General features: G+C 40.3%; 1 protein-coding gene across 3 annotated transcripts in view; it reads left to right on the top strand.

The window, feature by feature from the left end:
- The first annotated feature begins 1,157 nt into the window (after positions 1 to 1,157).
- The window catches only part of Akap13 (A kinase (PRKA) anchor protein 13), a 132,193-nt gene continuing 115,681 nt past the window's right edge, over positions 1,158 to 17,669 (top strand). For all 3 annotated transcript variants that reach the window (XM_013012059.1, XM_013012061.1, XM_013012060.1), the window contains exons 1-2: positions 1,158 to 1,196; positions 11,322 to 11,469. In XM_013012059.1, coding sequence (XP_012867513.1) covers positions 1,164 to 1,196; positions 11,322 to 11,469 — 181 coding nt within the window. In that variant the 5' untranslated portion in view covers positions 1,158 to 1,163. The remainder of the gene's footprint in view (positions 1,197 to 11,321; positions 11,470 to 17,669) is intronic.

The raw sequence follows: 17,669 nt of genomic DNA, 5'->3' as shown, positions 1-17,669 counted from the left end.
TCATTAAATGAAGGCAGGCAGGGAGGAAAGTGTGCCAGAACCAGGAAGTTCATTCAGTTGTGGAGAATTGAGAATAGGTGCAGAGGTGCCTGAGTTGGTTCTCTTACTGCCTTTATACCAGCAGAACACAGTGAAGCTTGTGGCCTGCAACTGGTTAGAGATGATCTGGAGCAGATCTGTGAGGATTTTCACACCCAGAGTTTGTTGAAATCACCCATGGTCACCCATGGACATCATTCTCTGGGTTTGATAACCTTTAATTTGTACTGTTTGGATTTCACTTCATTGCTAGTGAGGTTATAATCTGGTAGAATACTGGATGTGGAATTTATTTTTTTTTCTGTGAATAACATTTCTGTGCTGTTTACATTTATGATTAGTATGTACCTTAATTTATGTATTTTGAATAAGAAACTTCTTCAGATGGAATTATAATGAAGTCATTCGGGTCTACTCTGACTCTAGTGAGCATGAAATTGGTTTATGTCCACATTCAGAGTGTTTGGCGGAAGATTTGCCATTCTGAAGCCCTAGTGAATCACCAAGTTCAACTTTGGAGAACATGCTATTCTTACTATTCAGAAGTATATTATACAACCCTGGAAGACTTCTCTAAAGCTCTTTTGTGAGAATTCATTTAGTGACAGAAATAACCAGGGAATTCAGCCATTAGCTTTGAGAAGGATAGCCGTTCAGCTGTTCCCGGCAAGCTGCAGCGTCCCTTTTTCTGTCATCTCTCACCCTCCCAATCCTCCTTGGTGGATGTGGGGAGAGCCTCCTTCCTGGGTATGCAGCATTTTGTGAGTTTGTAGGGTTATATCAAACCAGATTCTACTGGTTCTACTTTGGTATTGCTTTAAATGTCCTCTTGGTTGTTGAAAATTTCTGTGACAGAAAAGCCTCCTGTCTTTATTTTTCAATTAGCAAATCTCTCTCCCTTCTCGAGAGATTTCAGTCTGGAATATAAGTAATTCAGCAGTCTTCGAGCTTTCTCCTTCCCAAACTCTAAGGAAAGCCGGATACACAGTAATCATACATGTTGGATTACACTCACAGAGCTGAACCTTTAAGTGTTTTTTTATATTTCAGGAAACATCTTTTAGCATCTTTTTAATAGTTTATTCTTATTTATATCTTGTATTTCTCTTTCAGTGTCCTCGGTCATGAAACTTACTCCACAGCAAGCTCCATTATATGTGAGTAAATACTGTAGTTGTTGTTTTTTTGTTGTTGTTGTTGTTAAAAATTTTAAGTGCTGGGGCTGGGAAGGTGGTTCAGAGGTAGAGCGCTTGCCTTGCATGCCTGAGGCCCTGGGTTTGATTCCTCAGCACCACATAAGCAAAAAGAAAAAAGCTGGAAGTGGTGCTGTGGCTCAAGTGGTAGAGCACTAGCCTTGAGCTGAAGAGCTGAGGGACAGCGCTCAGGCCCAGAGTTCAGGCCTTACGACCGGACCCCCCCAAAAAAAATTTTAAGTGCTGTTACTCATTATTGTCATTTTAGCACATTCTTCAAAAATTACATTAATACTTGATAATCATGTCTTCTCTGAATACTGTATTTCATTTTGAGTTTTCTGCCTGTATGTATCACTTACTTGCCATAATCAATGGTTACTCTCATGTGACACAGAAATATGAAAGCAAGTTTTATACATTGTACACATGGCTTAACTGGCATACACTTCAGGAATTGAGTTTGAATTAATTAAACAACTAAATACATACATAGACTGAGCTGGGAACAAACAATACCTATAAGCTTTTGAAGGAGTCTAGCCAGGGTAGGTAATGGGATGCACAGATAAAACAAATTGTCCTGTAGATGTCATGCTAACTTCCTGTTTTTACCTGTTGTACATTTCTGTAAGAATTGAACAGCCATCTTCCTTCTGCCGTCATGAGTTATTCTGTGTGGCAGCTAGGTGGCGAGCTGTCATTGCAGAAGTGCTGTTTACCTTGGAATTCTGGATGAAAGATTTCTCTCTAAAGAGAGGAAATTAGTAGTTGTGTCTGTGTTTACATTACACAGCAAAAGAGGCTTCTTATAATTAATTACATTGTGGAACTTGAGATGGGATATTATCCTGAATTACTTGGGTGACTCATTGTAATCATAGGGGTTCTTGTAAGTGAGTGAATGTGTTAGGACAGTCAGAGATTTGAAGATGCCTCACTGCTGGCTTTGCAAGTGCAGGAAGTAGCCATGAGCCAAGGAATGCAGCCTCTAGGAAATGAGAAAAGCAAAGAGACCCCATTTCCTTTCCAGAGCTCCCAGTAGGCACATAGCAATATGGATGCAATAGGCAGTCAGTTTAGCATTCATTGAGTGAAATAAATGAAAAGCTGTTTAGGTCAAACTAAGAAATTTGCTTCTTTTTGGGGGGGGAGGATGGTGGTGGTGGTAGATAGTGTGTTAGAGTGGCATTCTAGAGACGTGTTCCATGAAACACCTACCAGGAAAATGTACTAGAAGCAGTCTGATCAGTTCCGGAGTCCTGAATGATTTTCTTTAGTCTTTATGGGACTTAGGGTCTAAGCTACTTGTCTTCAGGAAACCATATGACTGTTAACATTTTTAATAAACAGAATATACATACCCTTTGGAGCTAGAGCTCTTCTCCTTGTATAGGTACCAACCATAGCCCTTTGTCAGAAAGGGTAAAGGGTGAAGCAGTCAGTAAGAAAAAAGCCAAACACTTGAAGGAAAGGTTAATATTTAGAAAACTAAGCCCTACTATCACTCCTACAGAATAAGCTACTGGACCTAGCAACCAGATCACAGTGACAGTAAATAAATCCTCCCCCAGAATAACAGCTGAAAAGGAAGCAAAAATATTAGATTTCTGAAGGAGGGAATTGTCACTTTTGTTTCTTCTTCTCTGAATCAGAAGTACAAGGGACTCGTGGGTGTCAATAAGTAGCATGAGTAGTCTGAGCACCATGCTTTATATTTCAGAGAAAGTCGTGTAAGCTTTATCACTTGACACTGAATGAAGGCCTGGGGTCAGCTCTGCGTGTGGGAGGAGACTGGGGAGAGAAGAGAAATTTGATGAGTCACAGGAATCATTCATTGTATTTTAGGATAGTTGAAACCCAGTCTTCTGGAAGAGTGAAGAAACTGAATAATGATGAGATTGAGGGAGCCAGGCACTGGTGGCTCCCGCCTATAATCCTTAGCTACTTAGAAAGCTGAGATCTAAAGGATGCGGTTCAAGGCCAGCTAGAACACATATGGGAGATCCCTTCTGTCTCATCAGCCTGGAAACTGGGAGCCTGAGATTAGGATTGTAGTTACAGCCAGCCCCATGCAGAGAAGTCCCTAAGACTCCACCTCAACATGGGAAGCTTGGCATGGGGGTATATGCCTGTCATCCCAGCTGTGACAGGAGGCCATACACAGGCAGATCACTGATCACCATCCAAGTGCACACCCAGGCAGGAAGTGAGACTCTGCTTGAAAAATAACCAGTACAAAAAAAGGGCTGGAGGGGTGTGGCTCAGTGAAGAATGTATGTCCCCAGTACTACCAAAAAAAAAAAAAATCATGATAAGCCAGGTTAGATTAATTCCCTTGCTAGTTTGGAGGCTGAATAGGTTAGAGGATTGAGAGCATGATGCCAGTCCAAGTAAGGTTAGTGAGACCCTATCTCCAAAACAAAATGATTTAGGTGCTAGAGCACTCTGGACTTTGGAATAAGGGAAGGAGGGGCAGGGATTTGCCTGCAATTTCATAGGGGATTATGATAGGTCTGGTCAGGTAACAGAATTTGTTCCCCCACTTAACAAAACAAAACAAAAAGTACACGTAAAGAAACGGCCTGTACCCCTTTTGCAGGAGGCAGGCTGTTAGTTGGCTTGAATTTAAGATCTGAGTACACACACAGAGAATTACAATGTACATGTTGGAATAATTGAGTTACCTAAGAGGAAAAAAATATAACAACCAGAAGAAGTGGGGAGAGGTATTTGATAAAGCTTAATAGGACAGAGATCATTTTTTGGTGGCAGGAATATCTTTATGATCTGTAGAAATAGAACAGTTTATTATTTGAAGTCATTCTTAGTTGGAAGTAGTCAAAGTATGTTTTATAACTTTTCACAAAGTTACAAAAGTGGAACTATGTAGCTATAGTCTTTATGCCTAGTGGGTCCTCAAAAAGATAGTGATTTATTAGCCCCAAACCAGTTAGAGTCAGGTCAAGACCCTGAAACACTGAGGGATTTCTCACAAAACATAACCATAGCTCCTGCGGTTCTTCCATTCTTTTTATGTATCACAGTACTGCCTCTACTACTTTCTGAAGTGTTTCAGTTGGCTTTGGACACTTTGTGGTTGATGTGCTGTGTTGCTATAACTCTAGAGGCTATTGTAGGGGCAATTGCTGTGCCTAACCTTGACCAAAGTGGTTTATATTGAATGCTGAAATTCACTAATCAAACTGATCATAAGGACATATTCAAAGAGGGAAAACTTGGGGTTCATGTCTTAGATTCTTCAGTGATTAAATTTACCTTTTTATGACTGTGAGGTATGTACGTGTGTGTGTGTGTGTGTGTGAGAGAGAGAGAGAGAGAGAGAGAGAGAGAAAGAGAGAGAGAAAGCCATCTCTGGTGCTTCCTCGAGAAAGGCAAAAAACATTTTTTTCAGTATTTACACAGTAAATACTGAGAAAAGGAAAGTAATTCAAAAGTATTTAAATTGATGAGGTATTCAGAGATAGAAATTCTGTTCCAAGACATTCTCCATGATAATATATGGGATAATAATCACTACCTACCATGTGTTTGGGATAAAACCCACCCTTATTAGATTTTCAAGAGGAAGAGCCATTCCAATTAGGAAGCATACTTCCAGAACCCCAACAGATCTGGTTTATTATGTTGTTCTTCCTCTCTTTTTTCCTTCCGTACCAGTGTTTTTTTTTTTTTTTTTTCCTTTCATGTTACATCTTCTGAGAGGAGGCAGAAACAACCATTCTGACAGCACTCATAAGAAAAACTGGCAGGCACTGGGTGCCTTCTCCCTGTTTACAGCGTGTAAAACAAGACTGTCACTGATGATTTTACGACTTTCTATTAGAATAGTCACCGTTCACCAATGTTCTGTCCTCTGTCTTCCTAAGGAATGGAAAGCAGAATAGGATCAGCCATGAAAAACTGTTATTGCATTTCCTGCTTGCTCCAAAATGCACTCTCTGATCCCAAGACACACACAGAGAAAGCTGTTCATCTTTCAGGATTCATTTCCTACCACTTCTCCTTTTGGAGCTTAGTCTGAGCCCTTACTCCTATGGAATCTAGCACTCTCCCCTCTCTTCTGAGCTGCAGTTTGCACGGTCTTTCTTGTGACACCGTCGACACTTGAGGTGCACCTTTGTGCACACACCTTTCTCCATTTACTCTGTTGTGTTTGTCTCGAGGGCAGGGACTTTGAGCATCCCTCAATGAATGAAATCACACAGGAGGACTTTGTGATCCAGAGTCCTCTAAAGTGACAGTGTCACTTTGCTTTGACCACATGGATGGGGGCCTTGGAGAGGCTCTCTTCTAGTGAAAGCCTGGGACTAACATTACACGAACAATGAAATTTTTAAAAAAGCCCAAATAGTCTAAGATTTCTGTGCTCTATATCTACTGGGAACTATGTGTGCTTCTAAGTAGTTTCCTTTTATTGATCTGACAACGTGAGGAATTAAGATTTTCTTATTTTTCAGAGGGGAAATTATGAACAGTAAGATGTATATTTTAAAGTTTCAGTATATTTGTTGTAACACTAGACTTTCATTGCCTTCTCTATGCTGTTTTGAGATGAGACTTAGATTCATCAAATTGGCCCACTGAACGCGCACTTCAGAAATCCATAAATGGCTCCATTCAGATGGAATATTGAGGGGACACAGACATTACATTCTCTGGAAAAGCACACAGATTACTGATTGGTTAACCAGTGAATGTTTTACATCTTCAGTAATTTTTCTTATTCCCACACATTTCTCTGGAGATTTTAATGGTTTCCGTTAGTATACTTTCATGTGGGGGAAGACTACTTACCCTTCTTTGAGTAGAAAGAACACCACTTTTGCTCTCAGTTTTGTTGTTATTTACTTTTTTTTTTTTAAACCAACAAAGAGCTGTTGGCCCTTGTGCATCCTTGGTGCCCTTAACAAAGCTCTGTTTGGATTAACTGCTGACCCCATGTGGTATACACAGCATCTGGCAGCCAGGGTGGAATTCTCAGCTGTCTCTTTGTTTTGTCCACAGAAGGAAATGTGAGTTTTATCTTCCTGCTCAGGCAATGGTACATTCCTTTTTTGGTTCTTGAGACCCACCAGTCTGATTATTATGGGCTTGTTTCCAACCATTCTCTGTCATCATCTTGAATTTGTTAGAGGTCAGAAATTATCTTTACCCATTTTATTGAACACAGAATTCCTCTTGGTCACCTGTGGCATTCCTACATTGTCTAGCCATTCAGTCTTGCATGATTAAGAGATCTCAGGTAGCATAATTTTAAGAAGCTATGGCTGTAGCTGTTTCTTTAGAGCTAGTGTCTTTTCTTCTATCGTTTCCCATTTTCCAGGTCTTAGGACATTTATTCTGTTTCTGCCACACCTGTGGCTGTGATCATTGATTGTCCATATCTTATTAAGTCTCAGAAATAAAAGGGTCCTCTTTTCTTTGATTACATAGCAAAAAGACACACTTTAGGAAATGGTGTGCTGAGATTTGAACTCCAGTTTTTCTAGAGTATGGGATTATGATGTGTGGTAGAAGGTGGCACAAATACCTGTTAAAATTGTAATCACAAATGTCTTCATGTATTCAACACTTGCTACTACCCATGATAATTGGTGTCCTATCTTTCATTCTTCCTTAAAATCATCCTGATGACTTTATAACTATTCTTTTCTGTATTTTAAAGATGAGGAGACAATATAAAAAAAAACTTGAGGTCACTTAATAAGTTCATGCAGTTAGGATGATAGAGAATTCAAACCAGGTTTTTTGTCTGAAGCCAAGGTTCCAAATGATATCAGGACATACACTGCTACCATGTGTCTATTCTCAGCCCTGCATAGTGGAAGTAACTGGGCTGTTGCCTAGGACTTGTTTATAAGGATATTGGTGGCATTATTAAAGTCAGACCAAGAGCCTGAGAAGTTGAGGTAGGAGAAACGAGAACAGTTTAGGACAGACACTAGAACTTTGTGATACTGGCCCAATGGAGTGTAATGCTGTGGAGCCGCTGGTTTCTTAGAACCTTGGAGAGACACTTAGTATGCTCTGGAATCATCTAAAGGCATATTAAAACATAAATTGCTAGGCTATATCCTTGGAGCCTCTGATTTAGGAGATTAGAGACAGAGCTGAGAATCTACCTTTCTAGTAAGTTCCTACGTAATGCTTCTAGTTCTGGGATAACACTTGGGGAACCCCCATAGAGAAAAGTGCAAGGGTTTAGGATCTGAGTAGGTAAGGTGTTTAAATATATATTCTTCTGCTAACCAGTTATGGGAGTCTTAGGTTCTTTGTGTGTGTGTGTGTGTGTGAGTGTGTGAAAATACTGTACAGAGGGGGTTACAATTACATGAGGAGTCTTAGGTTCTTCTTCTGAAGAATTAGCAGGGCATTATAGAAGGGACAGGGTCTAGTTAAGTGTTGACCTAATTTTTGTAGAAGTTCTAGAGAGATGTGAAGGACATGAGGGGAGGGGTTGGATTTTATTTTCTTTTTATAAAACATACCAATAAACTCAGCTCCCTCCAACTAGTTGCAGTTTAACAAGAATGGACTAAGAAACTGAGTTGGGTATCTAAACACAAAGAGAACCTCACACACTTACCTCCTTAGAATTATCCCTTAGAATATTTATCATTAGATGATTTCTATGTATTAAATATTTTCCAATTGTCTGTAATTTCATTCCTTCACCAACTGAAGTCTCAAGTATTCCATCTTTTGGGGGGAAGAAAGTTTCTCTAACTGCTTTTTAGAGAATGCAACATATTTATTGAGCGCCATCTGCTGCTCAATGAGCCAAATAAAAATCTTGAGGAATTTCTTCTCTCAGTGTTGCAAAATCATGAAACTATATGTAGGTCAGGCCCTTTAGAGAGATGTTAAGTGTATACAAAGATGAACTAGTGCTAATTCTCCCCCAGTAGCATTGTAATGACATGGTTAAGGGCATATGTACCTACCCGAGTTGCTCTGCTTTGAGTCTTGAGCAGCTCCATGCACAGGCATTTCTCCATACAAGCTTCCAGCTTGTACCTTGTAAAAGGGAAAGTTTGAGAGTCCACTTTCTCTACCTACAGAAGCTGGTAGATTTATCACATGGTATTCTGTCTACATGCATGCTTGTCATTGTCCCCAGAGGGTGTAAGTCTGGTAGTTTTTACCCTGGTAATTCTAGTACTTGGTCGATAGCAGAGATACAGCATATTAAACCCAGGGCACCGTGTGCTTGTTTAACATGAATGGGTGAATGATTTAAGATTGCAGTAATGAGAACAGAAGGGAAGGTAACGAACGTATTAGTTTGGGGCCATTAAACTTGTTTACTGGATGGGTCTGGAGGAATTCATGCCAACAATAAAATGTTGAAATAATAAAGTAAAATATATTAAAGAAATGTTTTAAGAACAAAATGCTTTAAAACTTTTTACACATCAACATTGAGGATTTATATAGTGTTTATATTTTGAAGCATAAGCCAAATACTAATGGATGGCAGTCATATTTGCTCCTAACAAGTCATTTAAAAAGTTTTTAGCTTTAAATTAACACAGACCAGCTTTCTACCTAATTAGTGTAGCTTAACAATCATATCTTACTGAGATTATATTACCCCTAAAAGGCTTCATTGTTATTAAAAGTATTATAAACTTGTTACTAATGAATAGTTATTGCTATAAAAAGAAATTTGAAATGTTTTAGTAGGTAAGAATATCACAAATTTGAGAAGTGCTCTTTTTTTTTTTTTTTTGGGTCCGGTGGCGAGGCCTGAACTCTGGGCCTGGGCGCTGTCCCTCAGCTCTTCAGCTAGCGCTCTACCACTTGAGCCACAGCACCACTTCCGGCTTTTTTTTCTTTTCTTTCTTTTCTTTCTTTTTTTTTTTTTTTGCTTATGTGGTGCTGAGGAATTGAACCCAGGGCCTCAGGCATGCAAGGCAAGCACTCTACCACTGAGCCACCTTCCAGTCCCCCCCTTTTTTTTGGTTGGTTGTGGGGTTTGAACTCTGGGCCTTTTGCTCTTTAGCTCAAAGCTGAGCACTCTACCACTTGAGCCACAGAGTCACTTCCAGTTTTCTGGAGATAAGAGTCTCATGGATGCTTCTGCCTGGGCTGGCTTTGAACTGTGATCTTCAGATCTCAGCCTCCTGAGTAGCTAGGATGACAGGCCTGAGCCACTGGCACCCAGCTGAGAAGTGCTGTTTTCATCTAGCAACTGTCTGTCAGCACACTTAATTAAGACCCTGACAAAATGATCAGGTTCAAGGATACATTTCTCATTCATAAAGAAATATGGCACTTGTCTTTGTAAAGACAGCATTATTTCCTGAGTTCAGTGACTGGAGAAGTGGCGGCACAGATGAGTTCTCTTCTCGGGGTTGAGTCACATTGCAGTAATAATGGAGAATGGTTGAGAATCACCGTGGCAGTGTGACACACTTGTTAACTCTGCAGCCAGACTGATTTATCTGTCCTAGAGACTGGCCCTTTCCTTGAATAGCAGAGTAATTTATTCAGACATTTCTTCAGGAGGATTGGAGTAAAGCAACTACCTAAATAAAGTTTTTTTTTTAAACTGAAATCTGTTCGTAATTTTTATTTTTTCATCACCATTCTGCTTGCTTAATCTTTCAAGGCCATTTCAAGTAAAACGGAGTGCCTAATACTACTGTAGTAAAATTGGAGCCATGTGGATGGCTTGTGATTTGCTCATCTATTTTAATTCCAAGTGCTGTCTTTGGAATCCACATTTTGAATGGCTTGGGAATAAACCTTTTTTCCTCCTCTTCAGTATTTGGAGCATAAGGTTGTATGACTTAATTTTTTTTACACAATGATTGAAGGTATAGAAATATCTCAGAGTAAACTTATTTCTTGGGAATGAACCTGATATGGAAAGCTTTGCTGAAAGGATTTCAGCTGCCTGTGTTAGCCATCATCTGTCCCCATGAAAAGGCAAGAGAAGTCAAGTAGATCTGAGTAGTCTCCATCTGACTGAGGATTTAGCTACTCTCTTTCATCTGACTGTGAGCATTTAGCTTCTCTTCCTCCATCTGACTGTGAGGTTATAGCAGCTTATCTCCATCTTTGCTTCTCAAAAAAACTCCTGTCCTTTAACCTATTTGGGTAATGCACTGCTCTCTTTTTAATTGTTTATGTGTAAATTACCTCTAATACAGTGGGCAGAGGTCCTATTTCCTTTTTTTTTTTGATGGGGGGACTTGAATTCAGGGCTTAGGTGTTGTCCCTGAGCTTCTTTTGCTCAAAGCTAATGGTCTTCTACTTGAGCCATAGCTGTGCTTTCAGCTTTTTGGTAGTTTATTGGACATGAGAGTTTCATGGAATTTCCTGCTTCCTCTGGTTTCAAACTACAATACACAGATCTCAGCCTTCTGAGTAGCTAGGATTATAGGTATGAGCCACTGGCTCCAGGTACATTTTATATTTTGAATTCTCAAAATATGACTGTCCAGTCAGTAATTATATTTGTATAAAACTATTAGAGGTACTGAGCATGTAGTTCAGTGCTACTCTGCAAAACCCTTGGATTCCCTTCCTAGCATCAAAAACAAAAAAAACAAGCCCACCTTGAAAATCCAATGCTTACTGCAATGAGGGGGCCCAAGTATAGACATTTTCCCCTTCCCTCCCTCCTTCCCACTTTTGTTCTTCTCTATTTTGGAAATTGAACTCAATCTTCTAACTCGTCAGACATTCACTCTACTAGCTGTGCTACACCTTTAGCCTTTTTTGCTTTGTTTTTAAATAGGGCCTAAAGTTTAGGCTTGGACCAGAATCCTTCCATTTAGTTCCTGCTTCTCATATAGCTAGGATGACTGGTATGTGCTACTAAGCCCCACTCTTACTGATTTCACATGGGAGTTTCTCACACTTTTTGCCTGAGCAAAATGACTCTAGGCCAGCCTTCAACTTTGAAATCCTGTGGGTCTTTACCTCTCGTGTAGCTGGGATTACAAGAGCCACCACACTCAGCAGATTTGTTTCCTTTAATATGGTGTTTTGATAAAGATGGATTTCTAAGATGAGCCTTGCTAATCAAACCTGGTAAATCTTTTCCTTTCCTAGGGTGATTGTGTTGTTACGGTACTGCTTGCCGAGGAGGACAAAGTTGAAGATGATGTAGTGTTTTACTTGGTATTTTCGGGTTCCACCCTCCATCATTATACAAGTACTCGTAAAGTCAGCTCTGATACGTTGGAGACCATTGCTCCTGGTAAGTATCTGAGTGGAATCTTTTGTCGCGTTTACTAGATAGCTACAGTGCTTATCTCTTGGTCTGATCCACCATCAGAAAGTTGGTGATTGGTGTTTGGAGATGAGCTTTCTCAGTGGAACTTAAAGTAAACAATTTATGTATTTTCATCAAAATTAAGAATAATACTCCTTGATAGAGAACTTTTGAAAATATCAACAGTTTTAACTATTTCCCTTTAGAGAAAAGTTAGATACAGTTGAACTGCCAACATTTTGTAGTGCTTCTACTTTGTAGGTATGAGTTGGATTAAAAAAATTACAAAGTTTGTGAAGCACTTCAAATATCTGGCCTTGCTGGTATTGAATTGTGTTATGTTCTTTTTTTATTCCCATGTTATTTCATATGAAATTATTTTTTGTCTGGTACTTACAAAATTCTAGAAATTATACCCTTCTCAAGAACTGAGATTATTATGACAATTGAGAGTTATATTTGTACTTCTGGGCAGAAATGATTTTGGGAAGTGTAGGATTTAAAAATTCTAGTCCAGGCCTAGGATGAGCCCATACCCCCAATTTTCAGGAAGAGGAAATTAAAGAGTGTGGTCAGGATAGATGTCAGGTTCCTTTCTGAAGTGTATTAGGTATCTTGTTTGGTAACATGAAGCTCCCAACAACTTGTTTCCTGCAGTGGATGGATATCCAGCAGGGGCCATTCAGTATCATAGTTCCCGAATATTATATTATGCACTGATGATAGAGACAGCTCCTTCACTAGGTAGAATCAGTCTCTGACTGGACTCCTACTAGACATAGAGATAATTTTTTTGTGAAGTTATACTTTTTTAATTAGAAAGCTTTTAGGAGTAAAAGATTGGGGGGATGAGAGAGAGGATGTGCTACACACATACATATATACATATACATACATCTGTACACACATATTGGTTAGGTACTAAGAGAATGTAAGGAGATAAAGGAGAAATTACAGATCTGATGAGGATGTAGCTCTGGTCCTGGCTGTGATACTTGGCCCCAAATCTCCCAGGTTTCCTCTCTTGGAGAGACAGGTTCCTGTAAACGCTTACACTTCCATTAGCCAGCGCCCTAAATTAGGAAAGGTGGCAAGCATTTATTTTCTTTGAAGTCATTGTCTGCCTTACTTACGGATTATACTTGCAGGCTAGTGCTCTTAGCTTTACAAGTAGCTCCTTGCACCTTTTTTCCAGCCCACCATCCCTAACCAGGACCCACTTCTTTCCTTGGCTTTGGACCCAGGACACCGATGTTTTCTTTGTACACACCCTTTGCAGCCACACCCCTCCATGGGTGTCCATTTGTATTTACTGACTCTGAGTATTGTTGCCCTAGCAACCAAGCCAACTGGAATGGGCAGTGGACTCTGCCACTCTTCTCTATTTTTGGCTGAATCCCCAGAAATCATTCCAGACCCATTCTCGTGGATCAGGAATCCTCTTCCTAACGTCTTCGGTTTCTGCTATCCACACACCTTTTCCCTTAGCCATTTCTCATCCTGTCTGTAGTGCCATGGGCTCATTACTTTCTCCCTCTCCCAGTTGGCCTGATGGGTCAGGCTGCCTATAGGAGGTGCTGACCACAGCAGAGGCTCCCCAGTGCTGATGAGGCAGCGCCTCACTTAGCATGTTGGGTCTGATATGGTGGGTGTTCAGATGATCAGCAGAGAAGATTCCCGCCTGGAGCCTCCTGTTGACATCATTACAGGATTTTGGTTTGTTTGTATGTCTTTCCAGCCACTGCCCTTTGGATTAGCGGAAGACTAGAAGTGAAGATATATAGGGGGTAAAGTTAATGTTGAATTTCTTTTTAAAAAAATCCTTAAACAAAAAAAAGCTTAAATTGTCTTCTAGATGTTGTAAACTTCTTGAATTCAACCTTTTCCCCCTTCTACAGGTCCTTACTTTACTGCCTCCTTTCAGCATTCCATCTCTTCTCTTTGCTTATTTTTCTCCATTGCCCTTCTCAATTATTTTCCTCTAATACCTGGGTTTGAACTCAGGGCCTCATGCTTGTTTGGCTGCTGTCTTTACCACTTGAGCCACACCTCCATCCCAGCATTTTTCTAGTGATTTGGGTGAGAGGGAGTCTTGCAGACTTTTCTGCCCAGGTTGGCTTCAAACCTCAGTCCTCCAGATGCCATTCTCCTGTGTAGCTAGGATTATAGGTGTGAGCCACTGGCACCTGGCTGTACTTCTCAGTTTTTACACCTTATATATTTTGTTTATATATGTTATTTTTTGTCCTGTACTTACCTAAAGTGTTGAATATGGAAGAGACAAGGGTTTTATTTGTTTTGTTCATTGGTGTATTCAAAGAAAACACCCTATCAGCACTTCTGGTGAGTTGAAATTCATCCTGGTTTTCAGAAGCCAGTCTTGTAGAAAGGTACATCCATCTCCTCCCCCCTTATTTTCTTTGATTAAATAAATGCAAAAGGAGTCTCTGGCTTCTTGAATTGAATTCATAGCCTGGAGCAGGAGTCTGTGTCTCCTTCCAGAACTACCTTTGATGATTTCTGTGCGTCAGTTAGTAGTAATGATAGCCTCAGATTTCCTGTCTGCTGAGGGCAGTTTGGATTAATCAAGATTTCTTTTGATGGAAAGTCTGTACAATGCTTTGTGCATCCCAGTTACTAGCTAATTGTGAGCTGGCTTTTTGCAGCAGCTGCTTCTGATAGCCACGTCTGTGCACCCTTTCTGCTTACGTGTGGACTAGCTCTGTAATTCCTAGTCATTTGGGCTGACTATGAGAAGAAAAAGAGCTTTGTGCCTTGTTCTTGCTTTTAAGGTCATGCTTTATCCAGATTGCTGGTTCTGACTTATTATGAGTTCTCTGTATATTTCACTGTCACTATTTTGTAACATTTTAGTCCTTACTAAAACTAGATGATTGATTGACCTTCAGAAGGCAGCTACTTCTTGGTGTTGGTCTGTAACCTTTTATCTTATAATAGTTCCTACAGATAGTTGGGAAAGGAGACATTTGTAAATGGCCTTCTAAAACAAACCTTTCACTTCAAACACTGAAATTATACTTGCGTCCCATTTTCTCCCTCCCCCCAGTCCCCCCCCCCCATGTTTGAATGCTTTCTAGCAAGAACCTAGAGAGATTATAATCTTTCGAGGTGATTTACAGTATATTTTCTTGCCTTATAGTATCTTCCTTTAGAAGCAAAAGATCGGTTATAATTCTCCTTTTAAAAAAAGATTTTGGTCAGCCATGGGGCTTAAATTCATGGCCAAGGCACTGTCCCTGAGCTTTTCTGGTCAAGGCTGGTACTTTACCACTTTGAGCCACAGTGCCACCTCTGGTTTTCTGATGGTTAATTACAGATAAAAGTCTCAGGGACTTTCTGGGTTGGCTTTGAACTATAATCCTCAGATCCCAGCCTCCTGAATAGTTAGGATTACAGGCATGAACCACCAGAACTGGTCTAATTCTCCCTTTTATTAAGTAAAATTATGTACCCTTGGGTGACATGTTGGTAGTGATTTTGACCTCCTACTTTGTCTGAGTTGTTTGAATGTTTTTTTATATAATGTACAGTAATATTTAATACAAAAATTTTGATGATGGAAAAACATGTTCTCTTGAAACTAAACCCATTTTTGCACTAAATAGGATAAAAACAGATCAAGTTTTACAGTAAATACTACATTCAGGCTATCTATGAGATACCGGGCACAAGAGTATAATTTGCTGTGAAATGTGGGTCTTGCACCATGACCCTTGTCAACCTAAGGGGATTACTGTGTTCTGTGCAGGTGTGCTTACCCTTCCTATTCCTGTCTGCTCAGTTCACTTTTTGAGCAGGGGGGGGGGAGGTAAGCCCTTCTTACTTACTACCCCTCTGATGTGATAACATCAGGTTCCAATAAAGATTCTCTGTTAAACTGCAACAGAGAGGTAGGGAGATAATGCCCCTGACATCAGGACACATTAGGAAGGTTGGCAAGCTGAGCAGCCTGGGTAGAATAGGCAGTAGTTAGCAGCAGAGAACAAGTGGTGGGCCAGGGAGAAAGTAAGACTGACAGTACTTAGAGCCAGGACCTTGTGCTGCTGCCCACATCTGCACTGAGTCCCAGGTGTCCAGCCTTGGGGCTGGAGCCTGAGGCCTGAATCTCACACCAAAACCTTAGCTGTTAGGGACCCAAATCCTGTGATGTTATCTTGCCTGTCAGAGGCCAGGGGCCCAGTGCCACTGCTGCCCATGTTCTCCACCCTGCTGCTGCAGTACTCAAAAGGACCTGGACTGAACTGAGCTCGTTTCTCCTTGCCTATGCAAGATTTCCATCTGGGTAGAACAAAGGGATATGATAGTGTGTGTGGGGGGAAAAGGTTGTTAGTTAGCAGCCTAGCTAGAGGTAGAGGCTTTAGAAGTAGAGGCTTTAGAGGTATATTCTAGAATACAGGAAATCACATTTTTTTTTTTAGCATTAATTAGCCCCTTTTATACTCCTATACATATAGAGGCATTTCCTCAAATGTACTATCTAGCATCAGACCACCACAATCAAGCAGTGGTTGCATACTTTTCTACTAGTCCTCGCTCCTATCATAGTATCTGCAGACAAAATTTTCCCTTAACTTTATATCCATTCAAAAAGAGGAAAAGGACACCAGATTCTGAAATACATCGATGCCAAACAGAGAAGTGAGAGCATTCTTACTGTATTTTCCATCACTGAGGCCCCCTTTCTTTCAGAGATTGACATCTGTGAGGGACTGGGTGTGGCTGATCCAGCAAGCTCTGTTGGGGTTCCTTTTTGGATAGCTGATAAAACAAAGTCCTGATTGTTCTATCCTCAGAAGAGAAGGTCCGGATGGGATGTGTTCCACTTTTAGCTTAATAGGAAATGAAGTAATCCTCGGGTCATGCTTTAGCAGTTTTGTTTATCTGTAGCAGTTTTTCGTTTCCATGGGTTGCAGATGCTTTATGCAGTGATAAGCACCCTGCAGGAAAGCTCTTCCAGCCTGAGGCAAACAGACCTCTGCCTACAGGCTTAGAAAAGGTGGGCTGAATCTTTTTAAGAGGACCTTTAGCTGTTGGTTGGTGCTGCACACTTAGATGGTGCTGCTTGTAGATTTGTTTATTCTTCCCCTTTTATTTTTGGAAATGAACTTTACAACTTGGGAGGAAGGAGTGGTGGGAGAGAGAAAATGGGAGAAAAATGAGGGAGGGATAACCTTGTTGCACCAGAAATGAACCTTACTTATGTAGCTGTAACCCCTCTGTACATCTCCTTGACAATAAAATTTAAAGAAAGAAAAAACTTTTTTTCAACTGAACAACATTTGGCACTGAAGCTTTGTTGGTCCATGCTGGCTGGAGAAGATCTTTGAAACATTTTAGAGATCCCCTTTCCTTGAACTATCACCAACTGGAACATTTGAAAAGCTGATGAGAACGACAGTGTCAGCTGTCTGTTTTGGGCTATTTTGTGAGGTTCTGGTATTCTCATTTTTGGTTAAAGAATCAGGCTTTAAGATTGAGTTACTTTCTTAGCATAAGCAAACTTGTTTTCAAGGGAGCCTGGGGTCCACACCTAGTATTTCCAACTCTGCATCTCATTGCCATTCTTGGGACTCCTTACAGTTCATAAGCTGGAGACAGCTCCCTTCCAGCTAATGAGTTTATGTATTATGTATGTATTATAATATATAAAAACCATAACTGTATTATATACATATACCTATGTGCTGGAGTTTGAACTCAGGGCTTTGTGCTTTGCTTGGCAGGTGTTCTACCTCTTAAGTCATGCCTCCAGCCCTAAAACTGATTTTTATTTTACTCTAATACCAGGAAATTGACTGGACAAAGAAACACCATTGAAGTAGCTCAAAATCTTGCTGCCTGACTTCCTTACTTGTAGGTTCTATTTTATTTTATGCAAAAGGTTAATTGTGATTTTTACATCAACGTGGATGTAATTTCCCATCCTGTCTGTATGGTGCAGTGTAGTTAATGTCCTACATGTACTATGTACAAAGGCAGTGGTCATGGGACTCACGCCCTCTGCAAATAGTCACGTTTCTGGAGTTTGCAGTGGAAGAAGGTTTATGTGTACGTGTGCAGCAGTTCTAGTTTTAGGACTAGGTTGATACTATATAAACGTTTTGTTCTTAACTACTAATTTTTTTTTCTAGCTGCTTTACACAGAACACTATAGGAATTCAAAA

Source organism: Dipodomys ordii, unplaced genomic scaffold, assembly GCF_000151885.1.
Source record: "Dipodomys ordii isolate 6190 unplaced genomic scaffold, Dord_2.0 Scaffold15, whole genome shotgun sequence".
In the NCBI taxonomy this organism is placed as follows: Eukaryota; Metazoa; Chordata; class Mammalia; order Rodentia; family Heteromyidae; genus Dipodomys; species Dipodomys ordii.
Note: the sequence above shows the minus strand (reverse complement) of the source record. Positions and strands in the feature narration are given on the sequence as shown.